The sequence below is a fragment of the Chiloscyllium plagiosum genome, unplaced genomic scaffold (assembly GCF_037043375.1).
Source record: "Chiloscyllium plagiosum isolate Xiang-an unplaced genomic scaffold, Cpla_swu_hap1 HiC_scaffold_11, whole genome shotgun sequence".
In the NCBI taxonomy this organism is placed as follows: Eukaryota; Metazoa; Chordata; class Chondrichthyes; order Orectolobiformes; family Hemiscylliidae; genus Chiloscyllium; species Chiloscyllium plagiosum.
The window spans coordinates 30,941,801-30,966,631 of NW_028270149.1; the positions used below are offsets into that span (position 1 = coordinate 30,941,801).

General features: G+C 40.1%; 1 protein-coding gene across 4 annotated transcripts in view; it reads right to left on the reverse strand.

The window, feature by feature from the left end:
* Positions 1-15,695: 15,695 nt before the first annotated feature.
* LOC122557325 (ubiquitin carboxyl-terminal hydrolase 12-B) overlaps positions 15,696-24,831 on the reverse strand; it is a 69,525-nt gene continuing 60,389 nt past the window's right edge. For all 4 annotated transcript variants that reach the window (XM_087991954.1, XM_087991955.1, XM_043704908.2 and 1 more), the window contains one exon: positions 15,696-19,688. In XM_087991954.1, the coding sequence (XP_087848080.1) occupies positions 19,587-19,688 (102 nt within the window). In that variant the 3' untranslated portion in view covers positions 15,696-19,586. The remainder of the gene's footprint in view (positions 19,689-24,831) is intronic.

Here is a 24,831-nt window from a genome sequence, read left to right on the forward strand (position 1 = left end):
TGGTAACAAGAAACCCAGATCTCTCTGTACTGCCCCTTTACCTAAATTGATTCCATTTAGGTAGTAATCTGCCTTCCTGTTCTTGCCACCAAAGTGGATAACCGTACATTTATCCACATTAAACTGCATCTGCCATGCATCTGACCACTCACCTAACTTGTCCAGGTCACCCTGTAATCTCCTAACATCCTCATCACATTTCACCCTGCCACCCAGCTTAGTATCATCAGAAAATTTGCGAATGTTATTACTAATACCATCTTCTATATCATTAACATATATTGTAAAAAGCTGCGGTCCCAGTACTGATCCCTGCGGTACCCCACTGGTCACTGCCTGCCATTCCGAAATGGAGCCGTTTATCACTACTCTTTGTTTCCTATCAGCCAACCAACTTTCAATCCAAGTTAGTACTTTGCCCCCAATACCATGTGCCCTAATTTTGCTCACTAACCTCCTATGTGGGACTTTATCAAAAGCTTTCTGAAAGTCCAGGTACACTACATCTACTGGATCTCCCTCGTCCATCTTCCCAGTTACATCCTCAAAAAATTCCAGAAGATTAGTCAAGCATGATTTCCCCTTCATAAATCTATGCTGACTCCGACCTATCCTGTTACTACTATCAAACCATGAAGATCTTTTTCTATCTCTTTTCTCCCTCATTTCACAATTTCTTTCAATTGACAGCTTGCAAGATGGCATAAAGCTGCACCTTTTGCTTATTCCAACCACACTCTAAAATCTACAGACCTGCCGATGTGGGAAGTGCAAGAGGAACAGGACTGATGATGATGAAACACCATCACTCGATTTGACATTCATAACCATCAACTCAGATACTGCCAAGCACAGACTTTAGAGGGTAGCATGGAGGCACACTTTGCACGTAATAAGTCGCTACAGTACACATGACCTCTGGGCAAGGGAACAGAACAGTGTAAATACCAGCTCATCAGAGGGCAAGGGATTGCACACAAATTCTGCTTAGGAGAATTCAATTGAGACTTTGATAATATAATGCACACAAAAAGGGGATGAAGATATATGTCAGTGAATTCTTGGTGCATTGACTGATTGACTAGAAAGCGTGGTGCTGGAAAAGCACAGCAGGTCAGGCAGCATCCGAGGAGCAGGAGAATTGATGTTTCAGGCAAAAGCCCTTCATCAGAAATGAGGCTTTTCCACACCATACTCTTGACTCCGATCTCCAGCATCTGCAGTCCTCACTTTCTCCTCGACAGGCTAGAAAGGTCACTATCACTGTCAAGGAGCACAGAAGGATCCAGTTGCAAGGTTGCACAGAGCTTTTCACAGCCCATCCTTTTCAGCATGGAAGTGATGGTTAACTCTATGAAGATTTAACCACAAGGCAGCATCTGATGACCAATATTTCAGTTTCCTTTGCAGCACAACCTGAAACCAGTGAAAACTCCGACTGAGGATGTCAAATCTAAGCTTGTTGCAATACTGTTTAAACTGCTGCTTATGGCCACAGAAATCAATACTCAAAGAGACCATCAGGGACTCACAACAGTCCAGTCCTACAGCAAATTATTAGGATTGCTGATGCTTCCCTGGAAATTTGGCAGAGAATCCATAGAGAGCACAAACATACCATCCTCTCCCGGGAATTTAGTATTTATACTCTCACCACTGGCAGTCCACCCTTGTTGCCTGACCAGCCATCTCAGACTGCTGCCACCCATACAAAGCTGTTTCATTCTGAAGATTTCAAGCTCAGAGAGCATATTTTTTAGATTGGATTACTTACAGTGTGGAAACAGGCCCTTCGGCCCAACAAGTCCACAGCGACCCTCCGAAGAGTAACCCACCCAGACCCATTCCCCTACATTTACCCTTTCACCTAACACGATGGGCAATTCACCTAATCTGCACATTTTTGGACTGTGGGAGGAAACCGGAGCACCCGGAGGAAACCCACGCAGACACAGGGAGAATGTGCAAACTCTACACAGACAGTTGCCTGAGTGGGAATTGAACCCGGGTCTCTGGCACTGTGAGACAGCAGTGCTAACCACTGTGCCACCTATATTGCAAGGCCATCCGTAAACCCATCCTATTAAAAGTCAGCAGTCTTACTCTGGATGTGCTCTAGCTACTGGGATATTACTGCACGGGTAGACCAAGATAGAAAATGGTAAGAGTGCCACCATGGAATCATAGAATGATTGCAACACAGGGGACGACATTCAGCCAATCATGTCTGTGCTAGCTAACTTGGCTAACCTCGCTCCTCATCATGTATCCCTGCAATTTTTTCCTGATAGAATAACTATCATAGCCTATTCTGAAAATAGAATCATAGAAAATTTATAATGGCTAAAATGATGCACAAAGTTGATTTGACTTTTGTAAGAAATATTGAATGGTTTATTGGATATGGTTGGAATGGAACAGCTGTTACATGGTGCTTCTCGTTTTGGGATGTTGTGATGAGTTCATCACAGAAGGAGAGTAAGGTTGGAACTGATGTCAAATGGAGATTTGGCATTGTGCTCAAGGGAACATTGATGGAATATGGTGGTCAATCCAGTTGGAGCAGGAATGTCCCAGTAGTCTCCTTCCTTTCTCCTCCTACTCCTGAGCTACTTGCCTGTTGCCTGCTCTTTCATGATTGCCAAAATGTGGTAGATACAACAGAGCATCACAAAGTGGGACACATGGAATGTCAAATACTGCAGGGTGCCTCCACAGCAGAAAGTACAGTCATTTCTTCAGCAGCTTAATTGTTCACTTTAGGTCCATTGTCTGCCACGCAGCATGGCTATCCATTATACACATATTGTTTCCTGCTTTGTTGCACTAATGAAGGGATTATTTAACTAGAGGGATATTTAGTGGACAGTCTTTGTCATCCAGCAGTCACCCTCTGGTGTTTTGCAGTGGCTGAGTGACTGAGGGAATAGTGGACTGGTACAGGGTAAAAGGATCATAGTTGGTGGTAGGATAGGCATCATTCAATAGCAAGATCAACTGAGAGCTATTGCACATGAAATGCACATTCAGCAAGACACAACCTTTGCAGTTGTGACACATCTCAGAACTTAGATATTACATTTGCAAAGTTACATGCATGTCATCAATGAAATTCTGCTATGTGAAGTGCACTATCTTGACACTGTAAAGCCACCTGGATACTCACCTGATTCTATTTGTTCATGAGAAAACAGAATCATTGTTGCCTTCATAGCATTTATCCTTTCTAATGCAGGAGTGGACAGTGAACTGGGAGATTTTACAGGTCAGAGATCCCTCATTATGATGGATCCAGTAACAAGATTCAAGATCACAGTCACATTCGTAACCTTCGCCAAATGTGTTGGCCTAGCCTTGTGCTAAGACTGCAGCTTATTTTGAGACATGATAGATTTCTATAAGTCTTTTCATGGTAAAATTCAGACAATGCATGAACTGCTTGTGGTTTAAATGAGGATAAGAGAAATTTTTCTAGAACATACAGATAGGATCTCTTGTCAATAGTCTGCTTTTTTTTCTCTCCTTCCTTCTGTGAGCAGCTTGATCTCTTCTTTCCTGCTCTCATGCTGTCCAGGTACATTTGCATCTATGACACCCATGACTGGGACAATTCCTCTGAGCAGTGTGCTTGCAGTCACAACCACGGCCTTGTTCACATGCAGCACCACTCCCTGCAGACTTCTCCAGCTTTAACCAACTCCACAGACCATTATGCACTCCCAAAACCTCAAACAGAACCAGTAGAAATTAATTTAGTTACTAATCTGCACGTTGTTATCAGATACTGAAGCAGCCGGTGTTTAGATGCAGGAAAACCTGGACAACATCCAGGTGTGGATTGGTATCTCTGGTTGAGGGGCAAGGTGCAAAAAGACAATGGAGTAAGGGATGCTGTGAACATCCAGGTAGGGTCGGTGAGTGTGCGCTATGACAGATGGCAATGAACCCCTAGATCTGTCTGGTCCTGTCATGAGCCATGTGCATCTACCTGAGCATAGTGTCCTTGCTGCAGCATTACAATAATGACTGCTTTAGTCTCCCCAGGTACAGCATTGAAGTGCAGAAGTGTACTGGTAGTGGATTGGAAATGTGCCATGAGTCGTCTTATTGGTTAGCACATTTGGATGCCAATGTCTTGGATCCGAGTGCATTTATTTGGTGCCCATGGAGCATGCCCTGAAGTGCTGTTGCATGATGATCAACATAGAGGCTCACAGCCAGTGGTGAGCTGAAGTTGGCTAGTGTCCACCCCACAACTTCAATGTTGAGAATTTTGCATCTAGTTTGCTCCTGGTGGATGGTAAAATAGAAAGGTGCATATTAATGAGATGCAATTTTACAGTTAATTAGGTCATTAACAAGTAACAATCCCCCTTTAACAAGCAACTCACCACTGCTTTGCAAGACTCTCACCTCAGATCTTACTTAAAAGATGCAATGAATTGTTGCTTATGTCAAGATGGGTCTCGATTGTGTTGTTGTGTGATTCTACCATATTTCTCTCCATAGTCCATATTGCTCAGACTCCATCCTCAACGATAGAGCCCTACAGCATGGAAACAGAGCCTTCCATCCAACTAGTCCATGCGGATCATTTTTCCCAAACCAAACTAGTCCCACTTGCCTGTGTTTGGTCCATAGTAGCGTGCTAATGATCATTCACTCAGATCTGAAATACAAGAACTTAGTTTCACTAAATGTGCACCATTTGTAATTTTAGAAAAATGTAAACCGTTATTTTCCTCCAATTTTTCAAGGATGCAACAGCCCCCCCAATAACCTGTCAAAGAGCTGTTCCACATGCATCTGTTCAGATGGTGGATGCCATCCTTCTCCACATCCTGCTCTTGTTGTGTCTGACCCAGTAGTCAATAAATTATGCAGTGTGCCTCAATAACTGCCCAGTGGCTCCGTGAAGACTTTTACTAATTCTTATAGATGAACCACAGAAAGCATCCTATCCAGATGCATCACAGCATGGCATGGCAACTGCTTTTCCTAAGATTGTAAGAAACTGCAGAGTTGTGAACACAGCCCAGTCCATCATACAAACCAGCCTTCCATCCATTGACTTCTTCCGTATTTCCCACTGTATTGCCTCAGGAAAGCAACCAACATAATCAAAGACCACTCCCACCCTGACTATACTCTCTGCCACTCTCTTCCGTTGGGCAGAAGATATAACTGTTTGAATATACATATGAACAGATTGAAGAACAGCTTCTTCCCTGCTAGTTATCAGACTTTTGAACGGACCTCTCAAATGTTTCTTCTGATCTCTCTCTCTCTCTCTGTACCTGTAACACTACATTCTGCACTCTACTCTGCTGCCCTGATTTACAATCTGCCTGTATAGAACATAAAATAACATTTTTCTCTGTATCTCGGTACATGACCAAAAAAACGTTTTTCAGCAGCGTTGGTATTAGCAGGGTATTGATATTAGGCTTCATCACCTCCCATTTATTCTGTAAAGTTTGCTTTGAGGATCTGTCTTATTCCATGTCAGGAAAGGATTCCTCATCTGCTTTATTTCATTCTTCAACAGTGAATCAAAGGACTTGCTGCTTGCTTACAGAACTGACAGCTTTTTCTTTGCAATACACTGTTTCCATGCTCCTCAGCCACTTGTTTAAATGGGTACCCATTTGTGATACTTGAGGCCCTTAAATCCAGCAGCAGTAAATATTCTGTACCACAGTATTCCTGATAAGTTATCAATGAAATATATTCCTACAGTCAGAGGTTACTACCAATTATTTAAATTACACTAATTCTGGAAACTACATCAGGCAAGCAATTTTGTAGTGTTTTCATGACTCAAATGGCAAGTGTGTACCAATAATCCAGCCCTAGCCCCACTATGCAACAAACCATCACAAATGCGTAACTACTCAATAAAACCACCAAAGTAATCAATTTGTCTGACTGACTGCTATTCAGGAGAAAAGTAACTCACATGATGTTCCATCAGTAACAAGAATTAACTATTTATTGTAAACAAACTTATTTTTAAAAAATGGCAAAACAGGGTGACTAAATTCCTACCATGCTATTTAAACCATTTATCTTTAAAACAACAAATATACATGAGATGGACAAAATACCAATGCTTTGACACAAATACAATGGATGGAATATTGTAGACAGCAAGAAACAAATTCTGAAGTTCAAGACTCCAGATCACAAAAGGGAGTTGGATTGTTTGACTGGTTATTAGTAATGCATGAATTGCAACTTCTACAAATGACCAGACTGATACAATCCTTCAACCTGGCAGAGTAGCATTACTTTTGATGGGTTTCTCTGTAACAGCTATGCTATGCAATCAAAAGAAACTTCAATGATTCATAGAAATAGTAAATGAGTTTGATGGACCGGAATTGTGTACATCAGATATCATTATGTAGGATTAGATATGTTATGGTATAAAAGTATATAACCTCTCTTAAAATGTTTCCAGATGACCAGAGGATTCATTAGTTACATAACCCATTTCAAATACTGCAAAAATAACCATTGGCAAAAGGCATTTAAATAACAGCAAGGTCACTCAAGATGGTCTGTCAGATTATTCTTTATAGGTCATATGGAGGTAACAGCTCTGCAATAAATAAATCATGTCACCAATGATCAATATATTTAGCACTATGTCACTTTTTGAATCATTCTCATAGCATAATATACAGCATCTATTTTTGTCAGAAAGTGTTTACATAGATAAAGTGAGCAACTCTGAATCGCAAGTATAGGTTCTAATCATGTGTCTCTTTCTCTTTGTTCAAAGCCATCTATGAAATACATACTTGAACACATTCAAAACCATGGTAAACAATGTAGGATAGAAATATAAACCTAAATCAGACACACAAACACATGCTTCCATTTTTGTAAGAATGGTAATAATGGGGTTAAACTGGTTAGATTTTCTAAAAAAAAGTCCTTTAAGGGAGAAAACCTGCCATACTTTCCTGATCAGGCAGAGATATGCCTCCAGATCCACATCAATATCATCAATTCTATGCCCTTTGAGTAAGCCACTCGGTTGTATCAAACATGAGTGATCTTGCTGCTTTAAATCTCTTTTGCCAATAATTATTTTTGAAGTATTTGAAATCAATTATGCAACTCATGAATCCACTGTTCAGCGAAAAACATTTTAAGAGAGGTTATATATGTTTATACCAGAAAAAGTCAAAAAAGAAAATTATACAGACCATTCAGCATCACCCTAGGCACTGAAATTGATGAAGGGCTTATGCCTAAAATGTTGATTCTCCTGCTCCTCAGATGTTGCCTGACCTGCTTACTTTTCCAGTGCCACACTTTTCGTCACTAAAATTGATTAAGTCATGTCCTACAGTTGCCCGTGCAAAGAGTCCTTCACTAACATTTGGTGATTTGTGCCAGAAGTGGGAGAGTTATCTCAAAGACTAGTCATGCAACAACCTGAGTTACATTAATCAAATCTTACTTTAAAATGTCCTTCACTCCTTCATCACTATCGCTAAGGGTGTCTTATTTTACTAGCAAGACTTGCCCATGAGACATGGTGACTTGGTAAGTAAAGAGGTCTTGGGAAAGTGTCCCTGCTAATCCTCAAAATCAACTCTGGATCAATTGGAATCTTGTGGTATCAGGTAGAACACAGACACAGACATCTCCTATTGTTTACCATCCAACACAATCAATCAGTACATCCCTTTGAACACAACTTAGAAGCAATGGGTAACAAGAGAATAATCATCATCAAATACAACACACGTGAAGAACTTTCTCATTTCTGCTTATGGTGGCCAGCATAGCTTAAATCTACCAGTTATCTTCAAGTAACAGCTACAGCAACTGTGCATTTGCTCATTCTTAGCTTCTGAATATAGACACTATCTTTTTCAGTTTTCCCGGTATTACATCACTTGATGACCTGGGGAAAGGAATACATGACATTGCTATCATTTTAAAAGGTTATTTTGTCCCTTTTTTTCTGAAGAGAGGTTGTAAGGCAGAGGTGCTGAACTGGCTACTTGAAGCTGACTTAAGTAAACAACTTGTGAGGCTTTTAAAAATAAAGTTGGAACAATGGAAGCAGCCTGAAAGGGTGTGGCCAGCTTTCAATTATTTCTGGGTTTTGGTTTTTTTCAGTAACAACAGAAGCTATTTGGGGTCTTAAAGGAATTGGAAACTTCAGTCAATGTCTGCTACATGTTTTGAATTTTCTTAGGATGTTTCTTCCTCCAGGAATGGAGGACTGCAAGTAAGAATCTGCATCTGAATTGGTCTTTTTGTTTAGAGATGTGTTATGGGATATAACAATATTGGAACAGTTGAGTTATTCGGTTAAGTTTTCCAATTGTTGATATGCTAAATTCCTCTTTTATTTATGATATTTTAACCATAGTGTTTAAATAAATTGTTTTGGTTAATATTGAATAGTTTGACCAGTCGCATCACATCTGGAAGATCCACTTCATTTCTACGTTTAAAATAAGAAAACAATTAGGGTCTGCATTGCCTTCTTAAAATATTTTGAGGGAGTCTAGTCTAGTCCATAACAAATACCTTAGATGGCACTGTACTTCTGGCCTCCTTATGCCCAAATGGACTTGTGAACATGATAAAATTTATTCAGGACAATGAATGTTGCTAAAATAATCTTCAGCATTTTGCAGATCGCTATTTAACTAACAACATTAAGCATCATTAATTAAGAAAATAGTTCATCGTGAGGTCCCACAGGCTAAGCCAGCTTTTGTTGCCCATTCCTATTTAACCTTGAGAAGGTGATGATGAGCTGCCTTCTTGAACTGCTGCAGTCCTAAGGATATATACCCACAGACGTGTTAGTAAGGGAAAGAAAATTCACAGATTAAAAAAAAAGCAAACAAATCAGCAAAACTAATATGAAGAAAAATATAACTTCAGATGTAAAGCAAACATACATTACCAGCAACTGGAACTGATTTTTCTTTATACATTTATTTTGGGTTTGGCAGGGGGATGGGGGGGGGAATAGAAGGAGGAGGAGATATTACAACTTCTGAAGCAACTATTTGCGCCTATTGGGTAGGCAGGGTGCATGCTTTTGGCATGACATTTTTATTCTTTCAATAGTGAAAACAAAAATTAACAAAGTAAGTATTTTCCATAAGACAAACTAGTCTGGAGAAGTAGTCATTGAAGATAAAGAGATGGCAGACAATTTGAACAGATATTTTGTTTTGGTCTTCACTAGCGGGGATACAAGTAACATCCTGGAAATAGCTGTAAATCAGGAATTGAAAGGGAGGAACTCAAAAACATTGCAGTCACCGAGGAAGTAGCAGAGTAAGTTGTTGAACTGTGAGTTGACAAGTTCCCAGGTCCTGATGGATTTTATGAGGGTCTTAAAAGAGGTAACCAGTAAAATAGTTGATACATTAATTCTCCAAAATTCATTAGATTCAAGGCAGGTTCGCTTAGAGTGGAAAATAGTTAATGTAACTCCTTTATTCAGAGAAGGAGGCAGACAGAAGGAAACTACAGGCCAGTTACCTGTCATAAGGAAAATATTACAACCTATCGTTAAAGATGACATAACAGGAACTTGGATAAGTTCAGGTTTATTGGGTAGAGCCACATGATTTTGTTAAAAGGAAATCATGTTCAACTAACTTATTGGAGTTCCTTGAAGAAGTAACCCATGTTGTAGATAAAGCGAAATAGGTTTCCCGAAGAAATTTGAAATGGTGCTACATCAAAATGTTTGTGTAAAATAAAAGCTCATGGTGTAGGGGTGGCATAATGCTATGGATAGAAGATAGGCTGATTAACAGGAACTATAGGAATGAGTGGATCTCTTCCAGGCTGGCAGGATATCATGAGTTGTGTGCCAGAGGGTTTAACTCTACTATTTATATAAATGATGTGCATGAAGGGATCAAAAGTATGGTAAATTTGCTACAAAGACATTTAGATAGGTTAAATGAATAAGAAAAGATCTGGTAATGGAGTATAATGTGGGACAGTGTGAAAAAGTCCATTTTGGCAAAAAAAAAGAAACGCATGTTATATAAATGGTGAGAGATAACAAAGCTCAGATGCAGAGAGATCTGCATGAACCACAGAAGGTTAGAATGCAGACACAGCAAGCAATCAGGAAAGCTAACAATACTAATGCAAGAGTAGGGAGGTTAGCTTCAGTTATACGGAGCGTTAGCAAAACTTCGTCTGAAGTACAATGCACAGTAAAAAGTCATCATAATCCTACTATGCCTTAAGGCTACTCTCTAATTAGAGGGATTACTTAACCAGAGGTTCACCACTCCTCAGAAGGTAACCTCAACTGGTGCAGGAACTGAACCTATGCTGTTAGCATCATTCTGAATCACAAACCAGCCGTGTATCAACTGAGCTAACTGATACCTGGCATGAGTGGATTGCTCTATGTGGAAAGGCTGGACAGGCTGTATCCTCTGGAGTTTAGAAGAGTCAGAGGTCACGTAATGGAAACATACACGATACTGAGGAGTCTTGAACGGATGGATGTTGAAAAAGGTTTTCTCTTGTGGGAGAATCTATAACTAGGGGGTCACAATTTAAAAAGTAGGGGGTGCAGATTCAAAAAATGGCTCAGGAAACTTTTTTTTCATCTTCACAGATAACATCTTTGGAATTCTCTTCCTCAAATGGCAGTGGATGCAGAAGCTTAATATATTTTTAAGTGATAGGTAGATATATTCTGGATTACCCAAGAAATGGAAGATAATCAAGCATATGCAGGAATATAGAGTAGAGGTTAAAATCAGACCAATTGTGATCTTTTGAATGGATCAAAGGGCCCTACTTTTGTTCCACTGCTCATTCCTCATCATGGTATTTTATGAAATGCATACTCAACAAACAGGACATTCTACATGCCCAATTTTATGCTCTTGACTACTGATACTGCCTCTCAAATTTCTGCATGCTCTGTTACTAAATATTAAAAGACTGGAATTTCCTCTTGTGGTTGTCAGGTCCTTAGCTGGCAAAAGTGAAATGGCTTCCAAAGCCTCCTAACGAGCACTTATACCCCAGCAATGTTATCACTGCATGTACTTAATGGCATTCACATTAAGATAGTATAGGAGTTAACTACTTTCAATGTTTGCTAATATGAATTTTTACAAATTTATTCTATCAAATTGATTTCACCATTAGCATTAAAGATTGTTAGGAGTTTCTTTAATGTCGTAAATCCTAAATGCTTTCAATAAAAACAAAGCAACAGGTAATCCTTAAATTCTACAGCTGAACATTTTCCTTAATCAAGAATGAAAATTTCATAATGTCAGAAATGCACTTCACAGAAATGTCAGAAGCAATATTGTGACTTAATACATTTGCCAGCATCTTAGAGTTAACTGACTTATTGCAAGATAAGGTAATTTATTTATTCATTCTTATACTGTTTAGACCATACAGTAGATTTATTGTCATATAAACAAGATAAAGTTTATAAAGTATGCCAAAGCTCAACTAGAAATCAAGTAGACTACAAGAAAATGAACAAATCACATTTCTTAGAATGGATTAGATTGTTTTTAATGGTGCATATAAACTGCTTAAAAGTTTTTTAAAAGCTCAGGTGAGGTTAAACTTTATTTGATTGAGTTGAGGAAAATATCCAAAAATTCTGCCATAGTATTTTCTTGAGATTTCACTTGATGTTGAAGACTGATCATGCTGTTAAAAAGTCAAGTAATTAACTGTTACAAAACTTTATTAAATATATAGAAAAAAAAAGTTAAGTAAGTCTGAACTGCTTGATGTTCCTGGAATAGAAATGCAATGTGTGCATACTTTGTACACCCCAGACCAACAGCGGCACTGGCAAGCCATGACTACCATCGACACCGTTAATTACCAGCTCAAAGTGGAGAGGATCTCCAAGAAGATCGCGATATGGAGTCAGACATCAAGTTTCTGCAGAAATGCAGGAAAGCAAGAGGGATCCCAAAAGGATTAGGGATTAAGAATCCACTCAAGTCAATATATAATATCAGTTCCGTCACACTTTGTAAACTTTTGCAGTGTCTTACAATCTTATACTCCACAGCCACAAGGAACAGCATTCGAAAGCTAGTGCTTCCAAATAAATCCGTTGGACTTTAACCTGGTTTTGTGCGATTTTTAACTTTGTACACCCCAGTCCAACACCAGCACCTCCAAACCATACCTTCTCACAAGTGTTGCCAAAGATCTGAAAGCCTATTAATTCATTACTTGAATTTCTTTATCCCAAACTCAAAAATAAACATGAGAAGATTAAAAACGATAGCAAGTGCCATGTGTCAAACAAAAAAAATATTTTTTCAACATTTACTTGAGTGTGGCATACATAGAAGTAATTTTAGATTTATTCATATTGATGCTTTTGGCAGTTAAAACATATTGGTACTGATTGTTATTTCATCTCATGACCTTGAACTGTACACAAAAACCTAACAATGGCAAGCAATCAATAAATGAGCCACTGAAGGAACTTTGTGCTGGGAAAACAATGTGCAATTTCTCACAAGCTGCTATTTCAGTGGTACCCTTCTAAATTATTTGCTTTAAGTCAGACTACATGATTGGGCAGCTTTGGGCTTTCTAGAATTCCCAGGAGTGTTGACTGACCAATGTTGCATGTATGTCTATTTATAAGTCTCAATAGATCTGGTCAGAAATATACAGGTCTCCTTGATGCAGGAAATTTCAGCTAGTTTTATGCATCATTTTAAAAAAAATCGAACAACACAAAGAAAAGCAGCTTTTCATCATTGTTAAGCCTTTCTTCAGACACATTATTAATTTTTTTTACAAATGGAAACTAGGCTAACAAAGCACTGCCGTCTTGAAGCCATAATTTGAGTGATTAGACTAGATTCCCTACAGTGTGGAAACAGGCCCTTCAGCCCAACAAGTCCACACCGACCTTCCGAACAGCAACCCATTCAGACCCATCTCCCCCTGACTAATGCACCTAACACTATGGGTAATTTAGCATGGCCAATCCACCTGACCTGCACAGCTTTGGATTGTGGGAGGAAACCGGAGCACCAGGAAGAAACCCACGCAGACATGGGGAGAACGTGCAAACTCCACAAAGACAGTCGCCCGAGGCTAGAATTGAACCCAGGTTCCTGGTGCTGATAGGCTGCAGTCCTAACCACTGAGCAATTATGTCAGAAACTTATTTCAAAATTTAACAGCAGTTGAATATGCAAAAAAAAGCTCTATTTATAGATGTGAGTGGAAACCAAGAGCTTAGAATAGCAACATTTATAGATATAGTATGTATGGTGGGAAAATAAAACAGAGCTCCCACTATAGCTGCGTTTCTCTCCAGTAAAGACAAAGAGAGATCACGTCAAGTAGTATGTAGACAAATTGAATAGTATGTAAATTGAACAATTACATTTGATAGAATGGAGCTACACATACTGGCTTACCAGGGACTCCGTTCAATACTTATTTTGTTGTTGCAGCCCTATAAACTGCTTAGTGCACATTTTCAGAAGATGAGATTGCCTCTAGGATCTAATCTAATTTTCAGTTGAAAACATCCCCACATACTGTTAGTAGATTTAGGCAATAATCACTAAATTCAACTATCCCCAAGAGACTTTTTTTTAAAAAAAAGATTGGTGATTATATGGACTCCAACAAAATCAGCTACATCTCCAAAAGGGAAAAGAAATTGAATAGTGTTAAAAAACTTTATAATTAGAGAAAAACAACAGAGGATTATTGACATAGTTTTTAGCTTTTACTTCTGTCAACTGGTTCAAATATAATTGAAAGTCCTGTGTGTCTGCTTTAAAGTAATGACGATGGATATGGACACAATGCGCAAAACTTTCCATAATTAAGCACCAATTAGCTGTCTGGACAAAGAAGGCATAACAAGGGCTCAGAAATGAAAATGAAATCACCCTGAAGCACTCAGTCTTAATTTAGTTTCAATTATCAAAAGTCGTTCAATTTAACATTTGATTCTGATTAGAGGGTTTGGATCATGAGGAGAGCCTGGATAGGTCGGCAGCTTATTTTTCTACTGGAGTGTAGGAGGTTCAGGAGTGAGCTTATAGAGGTTTATGAAATCATGAGGGGGGGTAGGTAAGGTGATTAGCTAAGGTCTTTTCCATAGGGTAGGGGAATTCAAAACCAGAGAGCATATTTTTAAGGTGAGAGGAGAAAGATTTAAAAGGGACCTGAGGGGCAACTTTTTCCACAGACAGATGTTCGTATGTGGAATGAACTGCCTGAGGAAATGGTCGATGTAGGTGCAGTTACAACATTTAAAAGACATTAGAACAGGTAACACAAAAAGAAAAGGTTTAGAGGGATATTGGACAAACGCAGGCAAATAGGACTAGTTTAGTTTGGGAAATTTGGTCAGCATGGACAAGTTAGACAAAAGATTCTGTTTCTGTGCTGTATAACTTTTGACTTTACATATCTGTGTATTCCCTTATACTGTGGCAGAGTTGGTCCAAGGTTGAATAATCAACATAATTATTGGTATTTACATCAACATACTTGGGTTGGGGAATTGAGGGCAATTCAGAGATGCACGTTTTTAATTTCTTGAAAGCAAAATACCAGCCTTTAAGTCTTTCCAGAATCTTAAACAGCCAATAAAACTGATCCCTCTTATCATCAATAAGTTGCTAAAAACATTTGAGACAAATGTGGAAGATGCAGCTACTTCAAAATATAAGCACCACAACCCTCATCCTGTTGCCATGGTATGCTGACTGCAAGGATTTGGGAAATTGCTCAACACATCATTTAAATGTGACAGTAGAAAAGTAAACAGAAATGAACGTCACTGCAAACACAGCAGAAAAGCATACATTTTAAAATAAAGTTTGCCTTCAAGATCATACACGAATTCAAACCCTTTTCACTAACTCTACTTTTGAAGACCCGCTGCAAGAATTTTTCAGTTCAAGTGATTTGGGACTGTCAGATCTGTGTCTGATGAAACAACTCAATTTTCATGGATATCACAATAAACATTATAGTTTGCAGCACACTTGTTTAGGGAGCAGCTTTAGATTGCAATACTAGGAAGCAATTGATTATGATGATAAATCAGTATTTATTTATATTGATATGATTAACATGACTTATCTTTGAGAACCAATGAAGGAAGTGACTTAACACATTTCGGTGAAAACTCAAAACATTTAAGATTACTTAGGTGGCAAATGATATCCATACACTATTCAGAGATACAGTGCGGCAGAGTACATATTTGAGAATATTCTTGAAATGACTAAATATTTACAAAAGACCAAATGCAAGAACAAGTTATTTGTTTTGCAAACATGCAAATGAGTTGCAAACATACCCATTTTACAAACAGGACCAAGATCTGATGAGAGAAAATCATTTTAAAAATTAAACAAAACTTAAATTATACTGACAGCAAATAATACAGGTCCAGCTGGATGTTAAAAGCATAATATCCAGTGCCTGTTTATGTTTTATTCATTCATTTTAAAGTATAAAAATAAGGGCAGCTATTTTTCTCTGACAATGTATGGAACAATAAACAGCACTAATTTATTGTCAGGTTTTAAATAGAGACCTGTGACTCAGCTGACAATGTAAGACCATTAATTCCATTAAAGTTTGATGAAAGACAAAAAAAAAAGACTTCAGGAATAATACCCCAATTCCAATTTTTATCTGAGATCAATTTTATCAAATGTAGAACAATATCACAGCAAACCTCCTGTACCCAATAGTGTGATATATTATTCATTCGTTTGCATTATATAATGTAAATAAGCAAAGATGTACATTTTATCCTGCCTAGGTACAACTGGAAGCAGCATTTACCACTAAACACTCATTCCAAATCAATCTCCTTTACCCCTTTGGTAGTCTGGAGAACGGACCTCTACATTGCAAAGACCAAATGCCAACTCTCTGACACTATATACCACCTCCCCCTTGCCCATGACCCGTGCCAAGATCACTCCGACTCTCCATGCCCTCATTGCCTCCGGTGATCTACCCTCCACTGCCCAGTTCTACCTGCTCCCCAAGATCCACAAGTCCAACTACCCAGGCCAACATGTTGTCTCAGCATGCTTCTGCCCCAGCGAACTCATCTCTTCCTACCTCGACTCCATTCTCTGCCCCTTTGTTCTGGCACTTCCCACCTACATCCGCGACACCAATCACCCCCTCCACCTCTTCAGTAACCAGTTCCTTGCCTCCCAGCGCTTTACCTTAACCATGGATGTGCAGTACTTCTACACATCCATGCCTTGCAAGAATGACCTCCAGGCCCTCCCCTTCTTCTTCTCCAACAGACCCATCCAGTCCCCCTCCACCAAGGAGAACTGGACCTCAGTCTTTATAACTTTCCCTTTAACTCCTCCCATTTCTTCTAAACCAAGGTGGTGACCACCGGCATCTAGATGGGCCCCAGCGATGGCTGCCCTTGTCGGTTATGTTGAACAGTCTCTCTTCAGTACCTACACAGGCACTGTGCCCCAACTTGCCCATTTAATCGATGACTACATCTGTGCGGTGTCATGGACTTCACCCACAACTTCTACTCCACCCTCAAATTCACTTGGTCAATCTTGGACACCTCCCTCCCCTTTCTTGACCTCTCCATTTCCATCTCTGGTAACAATCTCCAGACGGACATTTAACACAAACCTACAGACTCCTACAACTACCGGCACTACATCTCCCCCCACCCAGTATCCTGCAAGAACTCCATTCCAATCTCTCAATACCCCCAGCTCCGCTGCATCTGCTTGGATGAGGGGGCATTTCACTTCCAAGCATCCCAGATGCCCACCTATTTTATACAATGTGCTTTTCCTCTCTCTGTCATCCAGACAGCCCACCACTGCACCACCTCCATTCCCCGTCCCACTGCTCCAAACCCCCCACAAATGACAGAGTCCCCTTGTTCTAACCTACCACCCAACCAGTTTCCGCATCCAATGGATCATCCTTAAAACATGTCTGCCAACTCCAACTAGACCCTACTCCTCTCTGCCTCCCACAAAGACTGTTCCCTTCGACAACCTTAGTTTGAGCTACTATTCACACCAACCACCCACCTTTCCCGAACCCCTAGGTACCTTTCCCTGCAACTGGAAAAGATGGCAAACCTGCTGGTACACCACCCCATCACCTCGATCCAAGGCCCCAAACAGTCCTTCCAGGTGTGAGAGGTTCACCTGCCTCTCTTCCAACCTAGTTTACTGCATCCAGTACTTCTGATGTGGTCTTCTCTACATCAGAGAGACCAATCGTAAACTTAGGGAATGGTGCACCGAGCATCTCAGCTGGGCCCGCAGGGGCTGACCGGACCTCCTGTTTTAATTCCCCTTCCCACTCCTTTTCCGACATGACCATCTTTGGCTTCCTCCACTGCCACAACCAAACCGCAAATTGGAGGAACAACATCTCATCTTCCTGCTGGGCAGCCTACAGCCCGGAGGACTTAACACTGAGTTCCTCAATTTCAAATAACCTCCCCTCCCATTCCCTGACTCCCTTCCACCTCTCCCAGCCATCAACCGGATTCATTCCTCCCATTGACCAACCCAGGTTGTACCCTCTGCCTGTCTACACCTGTTCCCACTTCACCACTCTGCCCCCATCACCCCCTTTATCTGCAGCTCCCCCTACACCCACTCCCAGTCCCGAAGGGTAACACCTGAAACGTTGACTTCTCCGCCTCCTGATGCTGCCTGCTGTGTTCTTCCAGTCTCCTGCTTGTCTACTTACCCCTTTGTTAGCACCATCACAATTGTTATTTATTACAGACAAAGACATTCAAAAACAATTTACATCAGTTTGATTAACTGTACACAAGTTAACGCAAGAGTTTAACACAAAACTATTCAGTGTGATACAGTGTGCCAGAACTTCAATGGTCTGCTCCACATAGTGGACAAGGTCAAAGTTTACAACCTGATTCTCACATGACAAGTATCTGCTATCAGCAATGCAAACATGAGGAGGTAGCTAGGTCCATTGTGGGAAAGCTAACCATCAACCCTTCTGAGTGAGTCTCTTGTTCATCCATGCAACAGTTCTCAAGCTACAGTGTAAGGTATTTGAGAGCCGGTTGGCTCTGCTGTGCACAGTACAAGGCACAAAGTCTAATAGAATGGAACTGAAGCAGGATAAAAACAAACAAGAAGCCAAATTATTACCTACAGCTAACTGAAGTCTACTCATGAAACCAAAGCTGTATATGTAGAATTTTATACATTGTATTGTAGCTCACAGAACCACTACAGCAACTTCTTTGGCCCATGTGTTACCTTTATTCAGGCAGAGTCTCCAGAATACAAGACTGTGTCAAAACACATCTCATAAGTTATGCCTGTCCAGATACTCAAATCTGTATTAAAAGTGCACTTTGTAATCAACATTCTCTCGAAGGATTCTGATGTTTCGCATACAGCAAATTGACGTGCTGCACGGATCACAGCATTGACTTCAGTTCTGGAAGTCAGTGCAGCACACTGACTTCAGGAGGTCCACACAAAAGAGAAAAAAAAGAGAATGCTATTTGTAATAGATTTCCGATCAATAGCAAATGTCGTGGAACACAGTATATCTTGTAAGTTTTCAAATCTCTCACTTTTTGTTCATAAAAATGTTGAACCCAATATACAAAATATGTATCTCTAATGACCGGAATAATTTTCTGTGGCAGAAGTTTGAGCTCATGGTGCTATTACTAACACTGTGTTTGGCCCACTGATCACCAATAGAATGTTCATATATCAGCGTGCAGGAAGGAGGGTTGGGTGACAGGTGAGGATCTAACCTAGTTGGAGTCGAGGTGGAGTAAAATAAAAATTGAATTAATGAACACAAAATCTTAAAGTTCCTTCTAACTTTAACAGATTTTAAAACTTCATCTAACTTCTATATAAGTATGCATAATGTATGTAGTTTGTGCAACAAAAAAGATTCAACAGCACCTGTTGTCAAGTCTAGCCCTGATCATGAGTTCTACTGCAAGCTACTTGCTGTGCTTAGCAAACATAAGAATTTAACAGTAATCATAACTTAATTCAACCCCCACTTTGTCTGGGGAAAAATAATACAATGCCTTCTTTAAAAATAAAATTATATCCTTAAAAAGCTGCCAGAATTAGAGCTTATTTTTTTTTTAAAAAATCAATGTTTTGCCATATCAGAATGTTTTTAAACATTAAATCAATCATAAATAGTCAACTAAATTTACAGTAGTGTAAAATACAATAAAAATTTTACAAATCATATGATAGCACTGAAAATTACAAAAAAGCATTTGGACCAATTTTGTCATTTTCTTTCTTCCCACAATAGAGTACAATGATTTTGGAAGATAGTACATGGTAACAGGAAGAATGTTGTAAGGAACACCAATATCTTGCGGCCTCATGCTGTCAGCATACATTCACGTAACCAACTTGCATACCAAAAAAAACTTGCAGTATATCGGCTCTTCAGTTAAATCCTGTCCCACTGCCTCTGTGGGAAATGCCGCTGAGCACCAGCTTCCTTTAAGATGATAAGTAATTCCTACTTCAAATTTCTTAGTCCCTTGATTGGTAGAAAAGAATATAACCTGATTCAGAGTTTTTGGAGATGTCTGATGTTAACCCATAGAATTCTTCAATAGCCTGGGCATCTATTTTCTGAAATTGGAAAGGAACATTTAAGCTTAAAATTGAAATGTTTAGCATTAAGCCATGATCAAATTTATGTTCCAGTGTTACAAAAATGCAAAAAACAAATCAAAAATATTTCAGGAAGGAGCTGGGAATGGAAATGCAGAAACAATATACAATCATAACCATTCCAATTCAAAAAGATAGATGATATGTCAACTCAACATAAAGCACATCCTAGTCTTCACTGAAACAAAGTAGATATCAAAAGGTACACAAAAAAAAGAAATTTATTAATGCCTTTTTGATGGAAAATACACAGCATTTTAAGCAGGCTTAGGAGGAGCTACAAGTTCAGCATTACGACTACACTGCATTTTAAAAAAATAGTTTGAAATTACTAATTGTAAGATTTCTAACTTCATATATTGGAAGATGAAAATAAAAATGCTTGAAATACATGGTAACTATCAATGTCTGGCCATCTGGGAAAATTAACAGTGAAATTCACAACTAATCTTGGAACCGGTTTGGGCGAAGTTCCCAACACAGAATCAGATAAGTTAATTGTTGTTTTAAGTCTGTCCAAGAGAAGGGCTGTATTAGCGAGTATAGTGAGTTCTTTCTTGATTATATGTTTTTGGAGATAAGTCTCTTGATTAAACTTAAAATATAAGCCATAGCTATTAATTTAACTGGTGCAGTGTTTTGTAGAGGAATAAGACAGTGTAATTTTCTGGGTCTGTAGATTGTGAAGGAGCAAAAATGGCCTTTGCAGTGATATGTACATCTTGTCAGATGTGGGAGTTTAAAGAGAGTTTAAGGGTTACTGTGGATTATATCTGCCATAAATGCTGTTGGATCGAGTGGATCAGTTGGAGAGACAGATAGAAGTGATGAGGAATTTGCAACAGCAACAGTATGTGATGGATGGCAGTTATAGGAAGGGGGGAAAGTCTCAGATACAGTCATATAGATGGGTTAACTCCAGGAAGAGTAAGAGAGGTCGGCAGGAGTCTTTCGTGGATATATCTATTTCAAACAGGTATGCTGTTTTGGAAAATGTAGGGGGTGATGGATTCGCAGGGGAACACAGCACGAACAGCCAAGTTTCTGATATTGAGACTTGCTCAAATGCAACGAGGGGTACGTCGGTTTCCAAAGAGATCAATTGTGTTAGGGGATTCTGTAGTCCGAGGTACAGACAGACGTTTCTGTGGCCAGCAGAGAAAAAGCAGAATGGTGCATTGTCTCCCTGGTGCCAGGATCAAGGATGTCACAGAGAGGGTGCAGAATGTTCTCACGGGGGAGAGGGGCCAGCAAGAGGTCAGTGTCCACATTGGTACCAATGACATAGGAAGGGAAAAGGTTGAGATTCTGAAGGGAGATTACAGAGAGTTAGGCAGAAATTTAAAAGGAGGTCCTCAAGGGTAGTAATATCTGGATTACTCCCAGAGCTATGAGCTAGTGAGGACAGAGCAGATGAATGCATGGCTGAGGAGCTGGTGTATGGGAGAAGGATTCACAAGTGACCTGTACAAGGAGGACGGATTCACCTAAATTAGAAGGGGACTAATATACTGGCAGGGAAATTTGCTAGAACTGCTTGGGAGGATTTAAACTATTAAGGTGGGGGGGGGACCCAGGGAGATAGTGAGGAAAGAGATCAATCTGAGACTGGTACAGTTGAGAACAGAAGACAATCAAACAGTCAGGGCAGGCAGGGACAAGGTAGGACTAATAAATTAAACTGCATTTATTTCAATGCAAGGGGCCTAACAGGGAAGATGATGGAAATGTGTTGCTGGAGAAGCGCAGCGGGTCAGGCAGCATCTAGGGAACAGGAGAATCGACGTTTCGGGCATTAGCCCTTCTTCAGGAAAGGCAGATGAACTCAGGGCATGGTCAGGAACATGGGACTGGGATATCATAGCAATTACAGAAACATGGCTCAGGGATGGGCAAGACTGGCAGCTTAATGTTCCAGGATACAAATGCTACAGGAAGGAGAGAAAGGGAGGCAAGAGAGGAGGGAGAATGGCATTTTTGATAAGGGATAGCATTACAGCTGTGCTGAGGGAGGATATTCCTGGAAATACATCCGGAGAAGTTATTTGGGTGGAACTGAGAAATAAGATAGGGATGATCACCTTATTGGGATTGTATTATAGACCCCCCTAATAGTCAGAGGGGAATTGAGAAACAAACTTGTAAAGAGATCTCAGCTATCTGTAAGAATAATAGGGTAGTTACGGCAGGGGATTTTAGCTTTCCAAACTTCGACTGGGACTGCCATAGTGTTAAAGGTTTAGGTGGAGAGGAATTTCTTAAGTGCGTACAAGACAGTTTTCTGATTCAGTATGTGGATGTACCTAATAGAGAAGGTGCAAAACTTGACCTACTCTTGGGAAATAGGGCAGGGCAGGTGACTGAGGTGTCAATGGGAGAGCACTTTGGGGTCAGCGACCATAATTCTATTCGTTTTAAAATAGTGATGGAAAAGGATAGACCAGATCTAAAAGTTGAAGTTCTATATTGGAGAAAGGCCAATTTTGACGGTATTAGGCAGGTAGAGGGACGGCTGGAAAATGGGAAGCTTTCAGAAATGAGATAACAAGAATCCAGAGAAAGTATCATCCTGTTGGGGTGAAAGGGAAGGCTGGTAGGTATAGGGAATGCTGGATGACTAAAGAAATTGAGGGTTTGGTTAAGAAAAAGAAGGAAGCATATGTCAGGTATAGACAGGATAGATTGAGAGAATCCTTAGAAGAATATAAAGGAAGTAGGAGTGTACTTAAGGAGGAAATCAGGAGGGCAAAAAGGGGACATGAGATAGCTTTGGCAAATAGAATTAAGGAGAATCCAAAGGGTTTTTACAAATACATTAAGGACAAAAGGGTAACTAGGGAGAGAATAGGGCCTCTCAAAGATCAGCATGATGGCCTTAATGTGGAGCCACAGAAAATGGGGGTGATACTAAATTAATATTTTGTATCAGTATTTACTGTGGAAAAGGATATGGAAGATATAGACTGTAGGGAAATAGATGGTGACATCTTGCAAAATGTCCAGATTACAGAGAAGGAAGTGCTGGATGTCTTCAAATGGTTAAAGGTGGATAAAATCCCCACGACCTGATCAGGTGCACCTGAGGACTCTGTGGGAAGCTAGATAAGTGATTGCTGGGCCTCTTGCTGAGATATTTGTATCATCGATAGTCACAGGCGAGGTGCCGAAGACTGGAGGTTGGCAAATGTGGTGCCACTGTTTATGAAGGGCAGTAAATACAAGCCAGGGAACTATAGACCGGTGATCCTGACCTTAGCAGTGGGCAAGTTGTTGGAGGGAATCCTGAGGGACAGGATGTACATGTATTTGGAAAGGCAAGGACTGATTAGGGATAGTCAACATGCGTTTGTGCATGGGAAATCATGTCTCACGAACTTGATTGAGTTTTCTGAAGAAGTAACAAAGAAGATTGATGACAGCAGAGCAGTAAATGTGATCTATATGGACTTCAGTAAGGCGTTCGAACAGGATCCCCATGGGAGACTGATTAGCAAGGTTAGATCTCATGGAATACAGGGAGAACTAGCCATTTGGATACAGAACTGGCTCAAAGGTAGAAGACAGAGGGTGGTGGTGGAGGGTTGTTTTTCAGACTGGAGGCCTGTGACCAGTGGAGTGCCACAAGGATCGGTGCTGGGTCCTCTACTTTTTGTCATTTACATAAATGATTTGGATGTGAGCATAAGAGGTACAGTTTGTAAGTTTGCAGATTACACCAAAATTGGAGGTGTAGTGGACAGCAAAGAGGGTTACCTCAGATTACAACAGGATCTGGACCAGATAAGCCAATGGGCTGAGAAGGGGCAGATGGAGTTTAATTCAGATAAATGTAGGGTGGTGCATTTTGGGAAAGCAAATCTTAGCAGGACTTATACACTAAATGGAAAGGTCCTAGGGAGTTTTGCTAAACAAAGAGACCTTGGAGTGCAGGTTCATAGCTCCTTGAAAGTGGAGTCGCAGGTAGATAGGATAGTGAAGAAGGCAGTTGGTATGCTTTCCTTTCTTGGTCAGAGTATTGAGTACAGGAGTTGGGAGGTCATGTTGTAGCTGTACAGGACATTGGTTGGGCCACTGTTGGAATACTGCGTGCAATTCTGGTCTCCTTCCTATTGGAAAGATGTTGTGAAACTTGAAAGGGTTCAAAAAAGATTTACAAGGATGTTGCCAGGGTTGGAGGATTTGAGCTATAGGGAGTGGCTGAACAAGCTGGGGCTGTTTTCCCTGGAGCGTCGGAGGTTGAGGGGTGACCTTATAGAGGTTTTCAAAATGATGAGGGGCATGGATAGGATAAATAGTCAAAGTCTTTTCCCTGGGGTCAGGGAGTCCAGAATTAGAGGGCACAGGTTTAGGGTGAGAGGGGAAAGATATAAAAGAGACCTAAGGGGCAACGTTTTCACGCAGAGGGTAGTACGTGTATGGAATGAGCTGCCAGAGGATGTGGTGGAGGCTGGTACAATTGCAACATTTAAGAGGCATTTGGATGGGTACATGAACAGGAAAGGTTTGGATGGATATGGGCTGGGTGCTGGCAGGTGGGACTAGATTGGGTTGGGATATCTGGTTGGCATGGACAGGTTGGACCGAAGGGTCTGTTTCCATGCTGTACATCTCTATGACTCTATGTCTGATATTTCAAATGAAGTTACATAGGATTACATTTGATATTACATATGGAGACTGCTACTTGGCAAATCTTTCTGCTAGCCTTCCAGAAGTAGCCTTAAACTCTATAGGAGAAACATTGATAAATGAAATTTTGTTTCATAAAATAATTATTACTCAATGTTAACCTGACATTCACCAGGCACAGTGAATTTCTTAACTAGCTCCACTCTTAAATTTCCTGAAGCTTGAGCATGGACTAAGACGTTAAATATAATCTGACTTACCTAAACATGGATGAACATCCAACTAGAGATACCCAATAGGAAGATAATTATTTGATTCACAGAATCAGAAACATTCAGCATAATAGGAGACCATCAGTCCATTGAGCCTGTGCTGACTTCTTGAAAAATCAGTTCTGCTTAATCACACATCTCTGCTTTTTATCAAATACCTCGTATATTTATCATCCTCAAACCTCTGCCCAAATCCCTTC